This window comes from Pediculus humanus, genomic scaffold (assembly GCF_000006295.1).
Source record: "Pediculus humanus corporis 1103172107895 genomic scaffold, whole genome shotgun sequence".
NCBI classification, from domain to species: domain Eukaryota; kingdom Metazoa; phylum Arthropoda; class Insecta; order Psocodea; family Pediculidae; genus Pediculus; species Pediculus humanus.
Window position 1 is genome coordinate 130,655 of NW_002987470.1, and position 19,215 is coordinate 149,869.

Sequence of the window (19,215 nt, forward strand, 5' to 3'; positions counted from 1 at the left end):
TTACAGTTGATTTTGTACATTGTTTTTGTCAATATAAAAAATATATATTTTTTTTACCATGTTTAAAATTATCATTTAATTAAAAAAAAAAAAAAATTATTTATTTATTTATTTAAATATTAAATTATTTATTAACTCGAACACTTTATTTCAAAAATTTATTTCCTGTATTCATTATGAGGGATACAAGTATATATATATATAGGTGTCCACCATTTTGATCCGCCATTTTTAACGTAAACAAAAAATTGGCGCGGAATTTTAAGTGCAGCCAACTTATCAAGTATGAAAATTATAATCATTCGATCAAAAGTTTTTCGCGATGACGGATTGAATTTTTTTTTTTTTTTTTCAATTTAAAATTATTCGTGTCGTTTTTTTTTTTTTTAAATTCAAATAATTATTTAATAAGGTAAGTAATTATAATTTATTTATTTAATTAAATTTTAACTGCAAATAATACGAATGAAAAAAAAAAAAAAAAAAATTTTTTAATCGAAATTATTTTTGTCGATTCAAATTTTTTTTTTTTTTTTTTTAAATGACTTCTGCTAAATAATGATAAATTAATAATAAATAAAATTAATAAATAAATAATATTTTAAATTATTTAAAGTAAATAATAATAAAATTATTACACTAAATGAGAAAAATATTTTTTTGATCAATATTAATAAAATACAATTTTAATTTTTTTTTTTTATTAATAATATTATTTACTTTTAATATAATTCGTTATAAATTTAATAAGCATAATATTTAATTTAATAATAATAATTTTTCGATATTAATAACGAAAAGAAAAAATTATAAATAATTTAATAAATTAAAAGTATTTAATAAGGGAAAATTAAACAAATTTAAAATAATTTAATTAAATGACTGTCATTAATTAAATGGCTGTTTCCATATTATAAAACAAGATGATATTGATATATTTTTATTGACAAATGAAAAACGTTTAATAATTTCATATAATTAAAATAATTAAATTATAATTGCAGTTAAAAATCATTTTGAATATATTTTTCAATATTTAATAATTATTACAACACCCTAATATTTTTACGAGGGGTAAATGAGCACCTGTTTTTTTTTTTTTTTATATATTATAAGAAAATCCCATAAATTTAACAGGAGGAGGAGTCGGTGAAGGCGGTCCTTTGATTTCTTTATTTCTTATTCTATCTCTTCTTCATATTCTATTCTACAACAACAAAAAGAAATAAATACAAAATGAAAAAATTCTTCATGTTTAACTAACCAGATGTTGGTATTAGTAGTAGTGTAGATTTTATTTTATTATTATTATTTATATAAAAAAAATTTTAACCTTCTTTAATCCTTCCTTTAATATATAATTCTTTTTTAAATCTAAAACAATTAAATCCTTTAATAATTGAAATTATATAACACGCCATAATGCACTCGCGATTTAAAACATTACGAATCATCATCATTATCATTATTAAGCGTTTAATTATATCAATATTATATTTTTCTCGTGTAATTATATTAAAAATAACTTAAATAACGATATTTTTAATTACAATACGATTAATTTTTCGTAAAAAACGATTAAAAACGATTAAAACTATTAAAAAAAAAAACGTTAACGAAACAATCCGCGTAATTTCATACGTTGAAAGTAAAAAGGTAAAAGGTAAACAATGGATTTTTGCAATTTTGCGACAATTTTCGAACGGGAGTAAATTCAAAGTGTATGACGTCATCGTAAAATTGCACGAAGAGGTGTTTTGTTATTATTCCTATTACTATTTTAACGGTTTTTTTTCTTTTTGATTTTTCATTTTTAAAAAATATATATATTTCGTCAATGTTTAAATTTTATTTCGTTAAATAATTTATTTAAAATTTTTGTTTTAAATGTCACATAGACGGTTTTACTTTTGAATTTAAAAAAAAAAAAAAAAAAAAAAAAATAAATTTTTTTTTTTTTTAACATTCATCCTGTCTGAGTTTGACGGATTTTCAGTTCTTCAGTTTTCATCAAAACGGATTTATGACCGTTATAAAAAAATTTTTTTTTTCTTTTGTGAATTATGTGTCAGTATTATTGGATATATACATAAATATATTATTATTGTTATTAAGGTTACTTTTTTTTTATTTAATTCTTAAAAAAAAATAAAATTTTGTAAGTTTTATTTATTTATTTTCACTCGCGTGTTAATAAAAAATTTATTAATAATAATAATAATTTAACGGTAATTTATGGGTAAATTTTTCGTTTAAATATAAATCGTATAAAAAATATTATTATTATTATTTACGTAAAAAAATTTTTTTTTTAAATTAAATCGATCGCGATTAATAAAATTTTAATTAATAAATATATGTATATTATTTAATGATTTATGTATTGCGGGATAATTAACAAAAATTATTAATTATTTTAATTTATTAATTTTATTTTATTTTAAATATTTTTTTTAGGGCTTTCGACATTTTTTTATTTTTTTTATTTTTAACTTTAAGGGTAAAAATAAATCTTTTTGAACTTATTAAATTAAAAAAATGATTTATGTTTATATTTTAGTTTTTATTTAAAAAAAAAGGAGCTTAAAATTCGATAAAGGGAGTTAATAATAGTAATAATAATAATAATAATGTAGGGTTTTAACACATACGCCCCCTTTACGGCATAATATCCGTGAAAATTGACATTTTTTCACAGAAAATAATTCGCACGTAATTTTTCTTTTTATTATTTTTTTTTTTTTATTTACAGATCAAGTGATTTTAAAATAATAATAATAATAATAATGGAAACAAGAGATTTAGATGTAAAACCGATAGATTTAAATATGTATACGGGACAATGTAAAATGTCGGATTATTACGGTGAAATAGAACATTCCGATAAAAAACCGTTATTGGTTAACGTTTATAACGAATTTCACGAATCCGCGACACCTTTAGATAATACGGAATACGAAACAAAATTCATTCCACCGATAAACATGTATCAAAATTATCAAATAAAAAAACAGGAAACAAATCCGGGAGGAGGAGGAGGAGGACACATAACGGAAATCAATTACGATAATATTAATCAAATAATCGGTAAATCACACGATGAAAATGTCGTCGTGAAAACATTCGATTCAAAATATGTCGAAAATGATAAAATAATAATAACAAAATGTGAAAATATAATAACCGATACGTCAAATACTACGACGGCAGAATCATCATTATCATCGACGTCGTCGACGTCATCAACGTCCGCCGTCGAAAACGATTGTAATAAGAGTTATTATAAATTATCGGTATCATCGGCAACGTCGCAATCATCACGCCACCTACCCGATAATACAGGAAGTGACGTAATAATAAAAAAATCACCGAAACCGTTACAATCGAACGATTCGAATATATTATTATACGCTTCGTCGAAATACGATGATTTCTACGGGGATAATCGGAAAATGGAAAATAATGATGAAAAATTAAGGTTTAATTACGATAATAATAATCCGATTAATAATTGTGATGATGATGATAATGATAATAATGATAGTAATAATAGTAATAATAATTTAATAAAAAACAAAAAGAAAAAACGATGTTTTACGGATTCGAAAATATCTGACGATTATCCGAAATTTAAATTTGAAACGACGAAAAGAGTTAGAGGACAACAAAATAATAATAATAATAATAATAGCGAGACGAACGGAAGCAGTAGAAAAATAAATAACGGTAAACCGAGGCGAAAAGTACCGCAAAGTTACGAAGAATTACAAAATCAAAGAGTCATGGCGAACGTTCGAGAACGTCAAAGAACTCAAAGTTTAAACGAAGCTTTTACGAGTTTGAGAAAAATAATACCGACTTTGCCATCGGATAAATTATCAAAAATTCAAACGTTAAAATTAGCATCCAGGTACATAGATTTCCTTTATCAGGTACTTAATTATGGAAATTCTGGAGTTTCCGAAGGTGAAGATTCATCGAACGGTTCGTTATTATTTTGTTTTTCGTGAATTTTTTTTTGGATTTGGATTTTATTAATTAACGGTTTTTTTTTTATTTTTACAGAAAATAATTATAGTAGTAAAGTTGGTAATAATAATTTGGGGGGCTGTAGTTATGTTGCACACGAAAGGCTTAGTTACGCATTTAGCGTCTGGAGAATGGATGGAGATTGGGGAGGAGGACATTCCTATTCGTCACCTAAATAAAATACACACACATATATATATTTATTTTTTTATTATAATTATAATTATTATTATTATCAATATTATTATTATCATTACTAGAATTTGTATAATTATTTCCTTCAAAATATCATCATCATTATTTTTTTTTTTTTGTCCTATATCCTTCCAGAATCTTTAATTTATTAATTTTTTTAAATTCCAGTTTTGAGCGTGTGAGTGCGCTGCGATCGCGCGTGTTTGTAAAAAAAAATTTTGGATTCTTTCCAGAGTGGCGACAAAATAAGAGAAAGACAAAATAAAACAAATAAATTTTCCCGTTTACGTCGAAATGTGTAAAAAAAAAAAAAAAAAAATTTTCGAAATTTTGGGTTTTTTACGGTTTTTTTTTGACCGAAATCTTTATTTTTCTTTCCGCCCCCTCCCCCCCCCCCATTTCCACGTTTTTCCTCTTACCGGTCGATTATTTATTACTTTTAATTTATTACGAAATAATAAATAAAAATTAAACGCGGGGGGAAGGGGAGAAAGGGGGAGATTTAATGCTCTATTAAGAAATTATTATTATTATTATTTAAAAAAAACATTACGTAAAGATTCTTAAATTATTATTTATTTGAAATAAAAAATGGAAATTTCTAGAATTTGATGTTAAAAAAAAAAAAAAAAAAAAAAAAAAAAACGGAAGCGGATATTCCCGACGGAAATCAAAACGCGAGAATTATTACGGATGACGAAAAATTTTGAATAAAAGAATGGAGGGAGAGGGGTGAGGTAATAGGAAACAACGATATTATCGAAGTACCGGAAATAACATCTTAGCACGCAATCGCACGCACTTGAAAAGATTTTAAAAAAAAAAAAAAAAAAAGATTCCGACATTTTTAATTTAACGAATTTAAATTTTAACGGTTTTTGTAAATAACGAATAAACGGAATCGTCGCCATTTTATTTATTACCCATTAACGTATTACAATTGTATTAATTCCCGGTTGATGACGTCATAGCGCATAGGTATCAAAAGGAGTAAACAAACGGGGAAAAAAAAGCGGGAAATTTAAAAAACGTACGATGACGCGTAAGTTTGGAAAAAGGAGATTAAGGTCGAGGACAATTTATTTAACCTTAAATGAAAACCTTTTTTCTTCTACGTTCCTTTTTTTTTTTTTAAAATACGTGAGTTAATTTTTCTGTTTGTTTGTTTGTATGTGTTTGTTGTCAAAGCGAAGCCAAAAAATTTTTTTGTGTGATGCCAATGGAGGGGGGAATTATTGGGGAACCCGAAAGGGAACCCTTCCTCAATTCTCACGTTACATTAAATTTTTTTTTTTTTTTTTGTTTCCTCGCATGGGGTCTTTAAAAAAAAAAAAATTATTAAATAAACATTAAAGTAAAAAAAATTATTTTTTTAAAAGCAGTAGAAATAAAAATATTTAAATAATAATAATAATAACGTGAGCGTGTAAAAAAAATTTTTTTTTTTTTTTGCTAAAACGATAAATAAATTCACGATGAAATTTTTTTTTTTTTCAATTTTTAAATTTTTATATCGTAATAAAAAAAAAAGGTTTTTTTTTTTGTATATTTTACGTTCGTTTCCCCCCCCTCCTCTCCCCTCCCCCCTAAAAACCTTTTTTTTTGTGTGTGTGTTTGTGAATCTTATAACCCTTTAAGTTTAAAACCTGAACAAATGTTTCAAAAAAAAATAATAATAAAAAATTGTATGTTTGTTAGACGTTAATGTTTATTTCATTAATAATAATAATAATAACAGTAATAATAATAATAATATAAACGTGTATAGCTTCCATTTTTTTTAATGCGTTTTTAATCGTATAAATTTTTAAGAAAAAAAAAAAAAGAAAACGTAAATAATATTTTATAATTTTACCCCCTTTTGGTTTCTTTTTTTTTTTAAATTTATTTATTTATTTATTAAACATAATAATAATAATAATAATAATTGACAATAACCAGAATTAATTTTCTTATTTATTTATATAAATGTCAATGTTTTCATGTTGTTATGTTCATCTTCTACCCAATCCTTGTTTCTGTTTTTTTTTTTTTTAAACTTTTTTGACTTTTTATTTAAACAAAAAAAAAACCTTATTTAAACAATTTATGTATTCGATCGATGAATTTTTTTTTTTTAATCGTTTAGCAACAACGAAACATTTTGACAGAAGAAAAGAAGAAGAAAGAAAATACTGCCAAATAAAAAAAAAAAAAAAAAATGAGAGAAAACTGTCGAAATTTTTAACCGAAAAAAAGAGAAAACTGTCAAAAATATCAAAAGGTAGAGAGAGAGAGGGGGGGGAGAAGTAAAAAAAAAATTTTTAAATTAGTTTTTTTTTTTTAACATAATTTTTTTTTTTTTTTTTGATTCCCTGTAATATTTATTACGTTAATTAAATTTTATTTTATTCACATTTAAATTTATTTCTAGCTGGCAATGGACGATTTTAATATTATGAAATGTTTAAAACTTTTTTTTTTTTTCATTTTGGATTTAAAAATTTATATATATATATATATGTGTGGGGGGGGGTAGTAAAAATGAATGACGTTTTTGAATTTATTTTAAAGTGAAAAAAAAAAAAAAATAGAGAATTATATAAACAAGCATTTGGTCGGTATTGAAAAACAAAAATTAAAAGGAAATCTGTTATAAATATGTCAGTCAAACGAAAATGAATAATCAAACCAATCATATGAGACTCTCTTTGAAGGCAAAATTTTTGTTTTTTCTTTCCTTATTTTTTCTTTTTCACGGATGTAATAAGTTTAAAAAATTATTATTATTATTATTATTATTATTATTATTATTATTATTATTATTTTTATTAATAAAATATTTAAAAAAAAAGGACTTCCTGAAATTAAAAGCGGGGGAAAAAAAAAACAAACAACAAAAACTCTTTTTCCTTAATTTTTCTATCGATATACGTTTAAATTGTTTTTGTTTTCGAAACGACGCATATCGATCGATAGTAAAAGGCGGTGGAAAATTTTTTTTTGTTTATTTTTCCAACCCCTGTCCTGCCTCACCCGATTAAATTAATTTGACGGTGCTATAGTACGAATTTTAATTACGTATTGTTATCTTTTAACGATGAAAGGTAATATTTGCACGTTAAAAAGAATTTTTTTAATAGATATTTTACATTACAAACGTAATCTTTTTAAAATAATTTATTGAAAACACGTATGAAATAATTTTAACGAATTTTTATAAAATTGAATTTTAATTACGTATTGTTATCTATTAACGATAAAAGGTAATATTTAAACGTAAAAAGAATTTTTTTTTATAATTAATTTACATTACAAACGTAATCTTTTTAAAATAATTTAAAAAAAAAAAGAAAAAAGAAAATTTTAACGAATTTTTACAAAATGGATGTAAAAAAAAAAAATGTGATTTTAATTTGTTTTTTTTTGCGATGGTGATGGGAGGATTCGTCGGCAAATTTCTTTTTTTTTCCATCTCAATAAAATGTTTTGTATGAAAAAGTAAAATAAAAGACAAAAAACATAAAGATATATAAATGAAAAAAATAAAATTGAAACCTTCATACGCCCATTTTGTCTAATATAAAATGACGGATTTTGTCGTCAGAAAAGGTTTTCAGGTTTAAAAAAAAAAAAGAAAAAAGTTAATTAAAACCAAATTAAGATAAATATGAAAGAGAAAGAAAGATAGAGAGAGAGAGGAAGGTAGGGAAGGGGGGAAATAGAAAAAGATAAAAAATGTTTCACAAATATTAAAATGGCGTGTAAATTTTTATATAATATCTATTTTTAAAAAGTCTGATGATGATGATGATGATGATCACCTTGTCCCATACTACCCATTTTTTCTCCCTAATAATGCCATTCATAATAAACAGCTTCCTGTGACATAAAAATGGTTCCTCCTCCTCCTTCACCTTCCATTTTTTATTTTATTTTATTTTATTTCTCTTCGTGATTTCATCCTAATCCATCCATCTTTCTGCGGTTCATTCTTTATAAAAAAAAATTTTTTAAATGAGATTTTTTTTTTTTTTTAAAAATTTAAATTCCCAAATTTTCCCTCTCTCTCTCTTTTTCTAAAAAACCGTCACTCGTAAACGTATATTTAATTCATTTCATTATTTTTTCGTGTCAAAATTTTACTGCCACGTCAATCAATTTTGTTGTAACCACGTTGTCAGTGAAAAACACAATGTCATGGATCAAAAAGTAAAAACTTTTTATTTATTTATTTATTTATAAACGGGAAAATAATTTTAATTTTTTTTTAAATTAAGGTAAATCCGTTTCGGAAAAAAAAAAATGAGACAAACAAACATACAAACGTCTGGCAAAAAATTTTTAAAAGTATCCACACAACAACAACAACAACAACAACGACAACAACTTCCTGCAGCTGCCATTATTTATTATATATATATATTTTATTTAAAAGTATATAAAAGCACCGGATATTTTTTCAATTGTTAAAATTACATAATAATAATAATAATAATAAATCTCAAAAACGAGGGAAAAAATACAAATATGGCGAAATATCGTCGCATCTTTTTTTTAATTTAAAACCCGACGAACCGGCGCCATTTTTTTTTTTTTTGCGTCTTCTACTTATATAATTGTTTTTTTGTCATGACGTATAAAAAATAAAAAATTTAATATTTTTTAGGGTTTTAAATCGTGAATAAAAATAAAATGATTTAATTTCGTTATTAAGGCGGGGGGGGGGAAAAACAAAATGGCGTCCGATAGGAGGAGGGGAAATTAAATCGATACCTGTGTTGTACCTTTTTATAACATCCGGCGCCTTGTCGAAAAAAGAATTTTTTTTTTTAAATAAATGAGGTGAAAAAAAGAAGGGCAGAAACGGAAGAGAAAATTACAAGAGAAAAGGTCAAAGTTGAATTCATTAAAAAAAAAAAAAAAAAGGCAACCGTTTAATAAATTATTAGTTTTTGTTCGAAAAAAGGGAACGACGACAAAAACAAAATGGCGTCCGTATTTAATATTTGAAAAAAACGGTTTATCTATTATCTTATGAAATATTTTTTATTATTATTATGGTTTTAATGATACGCGGGATTAAAGAGAGAGAGGGAAAGGAAGAGAGGGGGAGAGAGAGAGAGAGAGAGAAGGGAAAACGTTTTTTTTTAGTAAATTTTTCAATTTTTAAAAGCAAAAAATCAAATAATGAGTTTGCATTTATTATTATTTAAGCCAAAAAAATGTCAAATATGATGATGATGACGTTTCCATCTTTTTTTTTTTTTTTTGTTAACTTTGTTGTTTTACAAAATTTTTTAAATTAATTTTCTTGTCATTTTTGACATCGACATTTTTTTTATTTATCATTTTTATTTAATAAAGACCGTTTATTATAATTTTTTATTTAAAAAAAAAAATTATTAACAAAGAAGCCATTGTTGTTACTATATATTAAATAATTTTTTTACTTTTTTTCCCTTTCATCTTTTCTCTTTTCTTTTCTTTTCTTCTTCTTATCATTATTATTATTATTATTATTAAAATAATTTATAATATTAATAATATTTTTTTACCAACATCTGTTGTTATATCATCCCTTAAATTTAAAAATTATACGATTTCCCCCCTACAGGTTGAAACCGACGTGAAAAAAAAAATTTAATTTAATATACCACGACGGATTTTTATCATTATTATTATTATTTATCATCTTAACATCGTCTGCTACTGCTCTACACGTTTTTTTTACCCCCCATTTTTTTTTTATAATTAAATATTTAAGGGAAATTATTATTTAAAAAAAATAAATAAATTCGTTTTAAAATTGATTACGTAGGTTTTTTAATTTTTCATCGTCGTGGAAATAGAAAAATAATGTTTTCGTTTTACAGCCACGTTAATTTTGTTATTATTTTAATATTTTGTTGTTGTATTGTGTTAGGTACGTTGAAAAATGTTGGAAAATGTTGGAAAATTTGTTTTTTTTTAGTTTTCTGTAGGGGGGAAAAATTCTAATTTCCATCGATTTGTATTGTTTTTGAATTGAATACAAATAAATTATTTAATATATATAAGAAAAAAATAAAATTTTTAAATATTTTTTAAAACGTAAAAAGAAGAAGAAAAAAAAGAAAAAATTTATTGTCAATGTAAAAAAAAAAAAAAAAAAAAACGGCAGCAAATAATAAAAAATAAAAATAAATCAAATAATAATGTCAAAAAAAAAAATTTTTTTTTTCTTCTTCTTCTTTTTTTACGACTTGTTTTTTTTTTAATGACTAGACTAAAATTAATTATTTTTTTTTTCTTTTTTTTACAACTTTTACATTTGGAATAAAAAAAAAAAAAAAAAAAGGAAAAAGAAAGAAAGAATGAAAAAAAAAAAAACAAATTTTTTCCAGTTAATTTTTTTATACAACAACAAAGACAAAATTTTAATAAATTTATACTTCAATTATTATTATTATTATTATTATTATTACGTAAAAGGTATCAAAGGTAAAAAAGGTATCAAATAACGATTGATTATATATATCATTCGAATTGAATAATTTTTTAATAAAAAAAAAATTTTTAAATCGTATTAAACACCGCCTACTTAAAAATCGCCATTTTGTTATTTACCTTTATACGAATTCATTTCATTGGTTTAAATAATTTTTCTCACCTGTACACACAAAAACATTTTACCTGTCGTTTTTTTTTTTAGAAAAATACATTTATTTAATTGGAGAACGAATGAAAATTCACTTTTTTTTCTCCAATTTGTAAATCTATTTAAAAAAAAAACGAACGGACGCCATTTTGAATTTAACAAAAAAAAAAACCGTTGTAACCATTAATCATTTAAATTGTTTTTAAGTAGTCAACATTTTCTTTTATTATTTTCTTTTATTTTTTTTTTCAGTTCGTTTTTCATTTAAAATTTTTTAAAAATGTCTAAAATGATTGATTTTTTTTTTTTTTTTTCGAACCTTAAAACAACAATGATGATGATGATGATGATGATTGTAGTAAAAAGAAAATAAAGAAAGACAAATCGATTTGTTAAATGTTTTTTTTTTTACTTTCTTAAATTTCAATGGCGATGAAATTTTTTTTCTTTCTATTGTTTTTATTTTCTTAAAGTCATTTATTTTTACAGATGTTCTTTTAAAAAAAATTTCATCCCCTTAAAAATTAATAATAAAATTAAATCGTGTTTTGTAAAAACGATAAATTATCCATTTTTTTTTTTTTTTTGTTTTCGTTTAATTATTATTTAAAATTTAAACTCGTATTTTCTTTTTCTGTGAAAAAAAAAATTTTTTTGTTAAAGTACCTGAAGTAATAATAAAAGCAAATAAGAAAAACATCCCCTTTTAAAAATGTAAAAAAAAAAAAATTCAAGGGCGTTGGATGACAAGGGATGAACGAACCATTTTTTTTTTTTAATTTTACTGACCCATCAGTTGTAAGACCACCCAAGTAATAAACAATTGTATTTAAATTTCATTTTTTTTTTTTACATTTCATTAATTATATTAAATTATTTAAGTCTTTATCGTGGTCCCCCCCTAAATAAAAAAAAAAAAAAAAATTCTCATGAAACTAAAAGCATATGTTAATAAATAAATATCGTGGGATTATTTTTTATGACGCATACGGATTTTTCGCACTAATTACATTCCCATGATTAATTTATTCATAGCAAAAAAATTTAAGTTGGCAGTTTTGAAATGTAAAATTTTCTATCGACCAATCAAATCATTTCTCTTTCGACATCCGTTAATTCAAACAAATAAACGGTTCGCGTCTTTATTGTTTTTCGATGAGGATTTTTTTTTTGCATCAAATAAAAGGGGAAAAAAAATTAAATAATTTTTTTTTTTTATGAATTATGTTTATATTAATTTATTAAAAATTATAATAAATTACAAAAATGCGAAATTCGATTTTTATTTAATTAATTAATAAATTCAGGTAAAAATTTTTTCTTTTTTTTTTTTTCTTTCACTCTTTATTAAGTAAGATGTTCATTAATTAATATTATTTATGTTATTCACAATAATTTTGTATATTCGAGTAGAAAAAAAATGTAAGAAATTACAAAAAATTTATTTAATTTTCACACGATACACATTCATTTCGCATATTTAATTAATTAATTTTTATTTGTACACTTGATTTTTATTTTTATATTTAAAAAAAAAAAAAAAAAAAAAAAAAAACTTTCCCTCCCTAATCAATTTTCAGTTTAAAAAAAAAAAATTATTTACAAAAAATCTACTTTTCTTTTTCTCCATTTTTAATCATCTAAGTATTTAGTCATTAGAAAAAATTTATATCAAGTTTTTTTTTTTTTTTTTTTAAATGTAATAACATAATTTATGACTAAAAAATTAAAATAAATTTATCTAAATTTTAAAAGAAGAAAAATAAAATAAAATTTTCTAAATATTAATAATGATAAAAATAATAATAATAATAATAATTTAAATAAATATGGCATCTTAGACGAAATATACTACTTTCTTTCATACTTTACCAAATATTTTTCTTAAATTTAAAAAATGATATCAAATTTTATATTATCTCTATATTTATATATTTATTTATATGTATCTTATACTACAAGTAAAAATCAATGATGATAAAACTTTTTTTTACTTGTAAAAAAAACCGTTAAAAATTCCTTTTTTCATTAATTAATTCGAATAAAAGAACATTAGAACACTTTTTTAAATTTAAAAAAATACGTTACATATTTTTATAACACAGTAATGCCATCTATTGTTATAAAAACGAACCGGATGATTAACAAGGGGGCTGCTATATATATGCGCACATTTTTAATTCATGATTTAATATTATTATTATTAATTAATTATTATAAAAACATAATTTTTTTATAATAATAATAATAATGTTTAAGAGTGAATAAGAGACTACAATTTATTTATTTATTTATTTTTTTTAAATGATATTATATTTACATCATACCTAGCGTACAAATTACTATAATCACGTTTTCTTTTTTAATATAGAAATGATTGCAAACGCTCATAATACACAATAAATACAATTAATTAGTTTTTTTTTTTTTTTTTTTTTAAGTATTTCAGTAACATTGTACACCACTTCACATTATTATCATTATTATTTATTTTCAACTTTTAAATACAGAACAAACTATTATATAAAAAAAATTATTATTTTTTTTTAAAGAAAAATATTACTACTTGTTATAAAAATAAATTTCTTATTATTATTATTATTATTATTTATGATAAACTTATTAAATTTTTTTTATGATATTCTTCTTCTTCTTCTTACCTTTACTATTATAATGTATACAATTATTATTATTATTATTATTATTAAATAATGAATGAATAAATAAAATTTAAATCATTACAGATAACTTGAAAAGAAATAAAGAAAATAATAATAATAATAATAAATATTAAATCAAAGATGATAATAATAATAATAGTATTAAATCGAAGAAAATAATAATAATAAATCAAACAAAATGACTTTTTTTAATAAAATCAAAATCGTAACGTTATATGACCAAAAAAAAAAAAAAAATAAATTAAATAATTATTTAATTTATATTAATTATTATTATTATTATTACATGGAGATCATATAAATAAATAAATAAAAATTATTTATTTATTTATTTATTTAAGTCACAAAACGTTACGAGGAACTTGACACAAAATGAAAAAAAAAAAAAATTAATAATAATAAATTAATAATTGGGGGAGAAAAAAAAAAGAAAAAAAATCATAATAATTTTTCTATTTGCAATTTTATCATTATCATTATTATTATTATTAATTCCCCCGTCCCCGCACCCCGCCCCCCCGCTTTCGGTTAAAAATTTATATATACTTTTGAATCTGACGGATTTGTCACGTGACAATTAATTTTAAAACAGTTGTTAATTAATTTTGTAAAACGGAACCGTGAGTAAAATAAACAAGTTGTACACGTTTAAAATCAATCGATAAAATCGATGACACGGATACCGTATTAATAATAATAATAATAATTATTGTTGCCCACGTGTCTGTTGTTCACGATTCGATACATAAATTCAAAGCCGAAAAAAATAAATAATAATAATAATAAAATAAATTTGCTGATGGAAATTAAATTAGAATGTTTTTTCCTTTTTTGTTGTGATTTTTTATCCCATTTATTTTTTATATGTATATACATTTACAGCTGCTTTTTCTCATTATTATTATTATTATTATTTATTTATTTAAATAATCATCATCATCATCGTCGAAAAAATTAAAAAAATAAAATAATAATTTTTTTTGAAATGTGTGTGTCGTACAACAAACACACTTTTTTTTTCATATTCTTCTCATTTTTATTTAATATTACAAACTACAATTTTAATTAATATAATTCTCACAATCTCTCTATCTCTCTCTCTCTCTTTCTCTTAATTAGATACTACTATCTTTTTTCAAACAATAATTCTATCTAAAACTAAATTATATTATTTATATATATATATATTTGCACTGATATATATTTGTTTTTTTGGTACCTTCACAAAAAGTGTAGGTAGTAAAACACACATATTATTATTATTATTATTTTCTTTTTTCGTCACCATTTAATGATACCAAATATATTTAATTAATTTCCCCCAGCCCCCCTCCCCACCTCTCCCAGAATGATATTTTATCAATATGTTTGATATTATCATCGTCGTCGTGTAAGAAAAGGTGAAAATTAAGATGATGATGATAATAAATCGTAATAATTCGTTATTAGAAAAGAGAATAAGAGAGAGAGAGAGAGAGAGAACATAATCGGAGATTAAATGAAAAAAAAAAAAAAAAAGAGAAAAAACCACAGTAAAAAGGTTAAAGAAAAACCACGACATTGTTTTTTTTTTTCTTTTTATATGTCAAGTTATAAGAAAAGAAAGAATTAAAGTATATGTTCATTGACTCGTGTGAACGTTAACCAATTTCTTATTATTATTATTATTATTATTAACATTATTATTATCATTATTTTCCGTTTTTTTGTCTTGTTTTTATCATTATTATTATTATTATTATTTTTGTTTGTTTGTTTTTGTATATAAATAAATAAACTTATTCATTGGTTTTTTTATCGGCATCCGATGGGGGTACCTGTGCAGGTTCGGATTCTGACGATGCTGCCGTTTCCGCCTGACTTGATTCGACTCCTGATGAAGGAGGTTCGGATGCGGTGGTTTCTTTGGTTGTCGTTTTTTTATCTTCTTTTTCTTTTTCTTCTTCTCCTTCTTTTTCTTTTTCTCCGTCTTTTTTTTCTTTTTCTACCGTTTTTGTTTCTACCTTTGTTGTTGTTGTTGTTGTTTCTACTTTGTCTACTTTTTCCTTTTCTTTTTCTTCTTTTTCTTTTACTTTTTCTTCTTCTTTTTCCTTTTTATCTTTATCTTTTTCTTCTTCTTTTTTAGATGTTGATTTAGATGATGACTCCTCGGTTTTGGTTTCATTTTCTAATTGTCCGTTTTCTTCTGTTTTTTCTCCCTGAGTTGTTGTTGTTGTTGTCGTCGTCGTCGTTTCTTCAACGTCCATTTTTTCCTCCTCTTCCTCTCCTTGTTTTCCTTTATTAACAACTACTTTGTTATTATCATCATTAGTTTCTACTTCTTTCGTCTCTTCTTTTTCCTCCATTGAATGATCTTTATTATTTTCTTCCTCTTCATCCTCGTCTTTTTTTGAACCTTTTCTACCTCTACCCTTTCCTCTGGCACCACCTTTAATTAAAATTATAAAATTTACTTTTTGTCTACTAACAGTTACTTACTTTTTTTTTAACATTTTAATTAATTAAAAATTATTTTTAACCTTTTCCAGGGGTTTCTTTTTTCTCTGTTTTGGCAGCTGGAGTCTTACGTTCTCGTTTAGGTGGAGATGGTGCAAGTTCAACTGGTGGTTTCGTAGATGATCTAGTTCTTCTCCTTCCAGTTTCATCTCCGCTATCTTTAACACCCATACTCTAACACACACAAAAAAAATAATTACACACATTAAATTTTAATTAATATATATACATTTCTCAATGTGATGCAATAAAATTACAATCAATCATTATTACTTACTTTTAATATTTCCTGACTTTCTTTGGCAGCTCTTTCGGCAAGAGAAAGCCTTGCTTTGCTTTTTCGAGCAGGTTTATTATCTTTTTTATCATTTTCCTCCTGTTCAATTGAAAACATTATATAAATAAATTATATATATATAAATAAATACTACCTGATAATATTAAAAATAAATTTTTTTTTTTGTTTTTTTTTTTTTTAAATTGATTCTCTGTGATTTTAAAATTGTTTTTACAATTTACATTCTTATAACCTACTCAGTTTTAATAAATTAGGGATTAAAAAGGAAATTATAATACAATGAGAACCGGTTTGTAAAGTACTTTTACGACGGCAACTGTATGATTTTACTTATAAAAATGATGATGACAATTTTCAACAAAAAAAAAAAATTATTTCTAATCAAATATTAAATTAGTTTTTTAAATTTGAAAAAGTTTTCATAGAAAATCTTTTGGCGGGAATTTACTTATATAAATAAAAATGGCGGATAGGCTCGGCGTTGGCTATTGGCTTGTGCTTGAAGGTCACCACTTTACACTAGTGATTTCACCGATTATAAAATAAACGAAAATTTTCCGATTCTACATGGCACAAAACACATAATTGAAAATTTCGAAACACTTCATTTCTTATAATTGAAATTTAAAACGTTTTAATTACGCGGATAACAATGAAAAATATAAAACAAAAAAAAATAATCCTCCTTTCATATGCAAGTTTCACGTCCTAAAATTTTTTTAACAATAAATAATTGAAAATAAGCATTTACCGTGTGAGAGGCATCTGTGACATTATTGGCTTGATTTTCAACTGCACTTTCTGACATTTTAATTAATATTTCTATAAATGATACAAGTATTATTTGGAATAAAAAACAAGAATCACAATTTACAAAGCTTTCACTTCGTGTATGCAAACAGCGATGGCGGTAGCGTGGGTCACATGACTTATTACGTCACGAATATATGTGATCATAAGAATGATCCAAGCAATTCAAACTGTCGTTTTTTTTTTTTTTGTTCAGAGTTCGTTGGACTTAAATTTATCACTTTAAGAAAAAAAAAAAAATTATTTAAAACCAATTATTACATTCCAATAGAAACTAAAATCAAAACTAACTAAAAATAAATTTATTAATTAGTTTTAAAGCCTTTGTCATGAATATGACTAAAAAGAAATAAGAACAAGGTTATTGGCATTAAATTAACGTAAACAATTAAACCTTTTCTATTTTATTTTAACTCTCTCATTATTATTTAATTTTAATAAATTAATATCTCCACTCTTTAATACATAATCAATTTTATGTATTTTTCTACAAAGTTAAAATTTTCCAATTAAAACGGATTTTCTTTTAATTTAAATTTTCCAATTTTTAAACTGCCATCACCACCATCAAATAACGAATAATAATAAAAAAAATTAAATTAAAAAATAGCAAAAAAATTTTTTATTTTATATTTTTTTTAAATATACAAATATTATTATTATTATTTAAGTGCACCATATTAATATTAAAACTTTTTTTTCGTCTATTTTTTGAGCAGTTTTCTTATAAAAAAAAAAAAAAAAAGATAATCTTCATTTTTTCATTGAATGGTAATACTAATAATAATAGTAATCCAATCACTTTTATAAAAACTGTAAATTAATATATTAATAATAATAATAATTAAATGTTATTGAAGAAAAAATAGAAAATTTTAATTTAAAAATAGAAAAAAAATTTGTACATCTATCTATTGTTCGAAAAACAATTAGTATTTAATTCAAAAAAAAAAATGAAGGTGAATAAACTCACATTTTACAAATATTCTTCTAATTTAACGTTTCACCTTTTTCTTTCTCCCCCTCCCCCTTCTTTCTTAAATTTTAAGTAATTACAAATATTACCCCCTCATTTTAATCGAAATTTTAATATTAATATTCTTCATCTTGAGGTAATCTTGTGTTTTGTGAGTTATTTAAAATTTCAACGATTTGGCAAATAAAGCGGCCATTGCTTTTGTTTTATCACCGTGAAATCTTCTCAGCTCTGAAAAAACTTGTTCACGTCCGAATCCCATTTTTTCAATTTCTTTAACGTCGCTTTCCGTGAAATTATCCGTTGGTCCAACTTCCAAACAATTCAAACCCCTTTCGTTTAAATTCGTACCGGAAATTGTTGTGCCTTGACTACTACTACTGCCACTATTACTACTATTACCACTACCGGAAGTGTAATCCCTTAATCCTGTAATAATAATGATAATGTTATCATATCCATATCGATTCGTACCGTTATAATATAGCAACTACTCACGATCACCATCTCCTCTGTTTTTATTTCCTTTTGTACTGTCGACGAGAGCTTTTTGTAAAGCTTCATCTTCAATTTCTCTTATGCTTTGACGCACGGCTTCCTCTACGCTATTACAACTAAGACGAGCGTATTCGGGTAATTCACTTTCGGCTAAAAATGGCGTTTCCGTTCCCGTTGTTCCTATTCGAAGTACGTTTCCTTTTAAATCTATTGAACACTGAACAAAAACAATGAATTATACGATTAACAACTAATTATAATTAATAATAATAATAATTTATTGAAAATTATCTTCATTACCATGTCTCATACTCACCACTTACTTTTTTTTTTTGTTACAGTCATTTTGAAAAAGGGGAAATAAGTAGTAATAATAATAATAGTAATGTTATGATGACATGGATATAAAAAATTTAATATTAAATATACATTTTAAGTTAGACTCCAACGTTTATATATATATATACAATAATCAAATCACAATTATTTATTATAGAGAGGTTTATTACCTGGGTTAAAAAACGTAAGACAAGTAAGTAAGTAATAATAATCCATTCAAAAAAAAAAAAAATAATAATTTCAAACGAATTAATTTTATAAAAAATAAAAAAAA

General features: G+C 23.2%; 2 protein-coding genes across 2 annotated transcripts in view; one reads left to right on the forward strand and one right to left on the reverse strand.

The window, feature by feature from the left end:
• Positions 1–2,828: 2,828 nt before the first annotated feature.
• Phum_PHUM396880 (twist, putative) lies at positions 2,829–4,208 on the forward strand (the record flags this gene model as incomplete). The annotated part of the gene is made up of 2 exons (XM_002428625.1): positions 2,829–3,984; positions 4,066–4,208. 2 exons carry the CDS (start codon positions 2,829–2,831, stop codon positions 4,206–4,208), a joined length of 1,299 nt encoding a protein of 432 aa, XP_002428670.1.
• A 14,056-nt stretch (positions 4,209–18,264) lies between these two features.
• Positions 18,265–19,215, reverse strand: part of Phum_PHUM396890 (DNA-damage inducible protein ddi1, putative) — a gene marked incomplete at both ends in the record, with an annotated part of 3,157 nt that continues 2,206 nt past the window's right edge. The window contains 2 exons of the mRNA XM_002428626.1: positions 18,265–18,436; positions 18,599–18,809. Coding sequence (XP_002428671.1) covers positions 18,265–18,436; positions 18,599–18,809 — 383 coding nt within the window. The remainder of the gene's footprint in view (positions 18,437–18,598; positions 18,810–19,215) is intronic.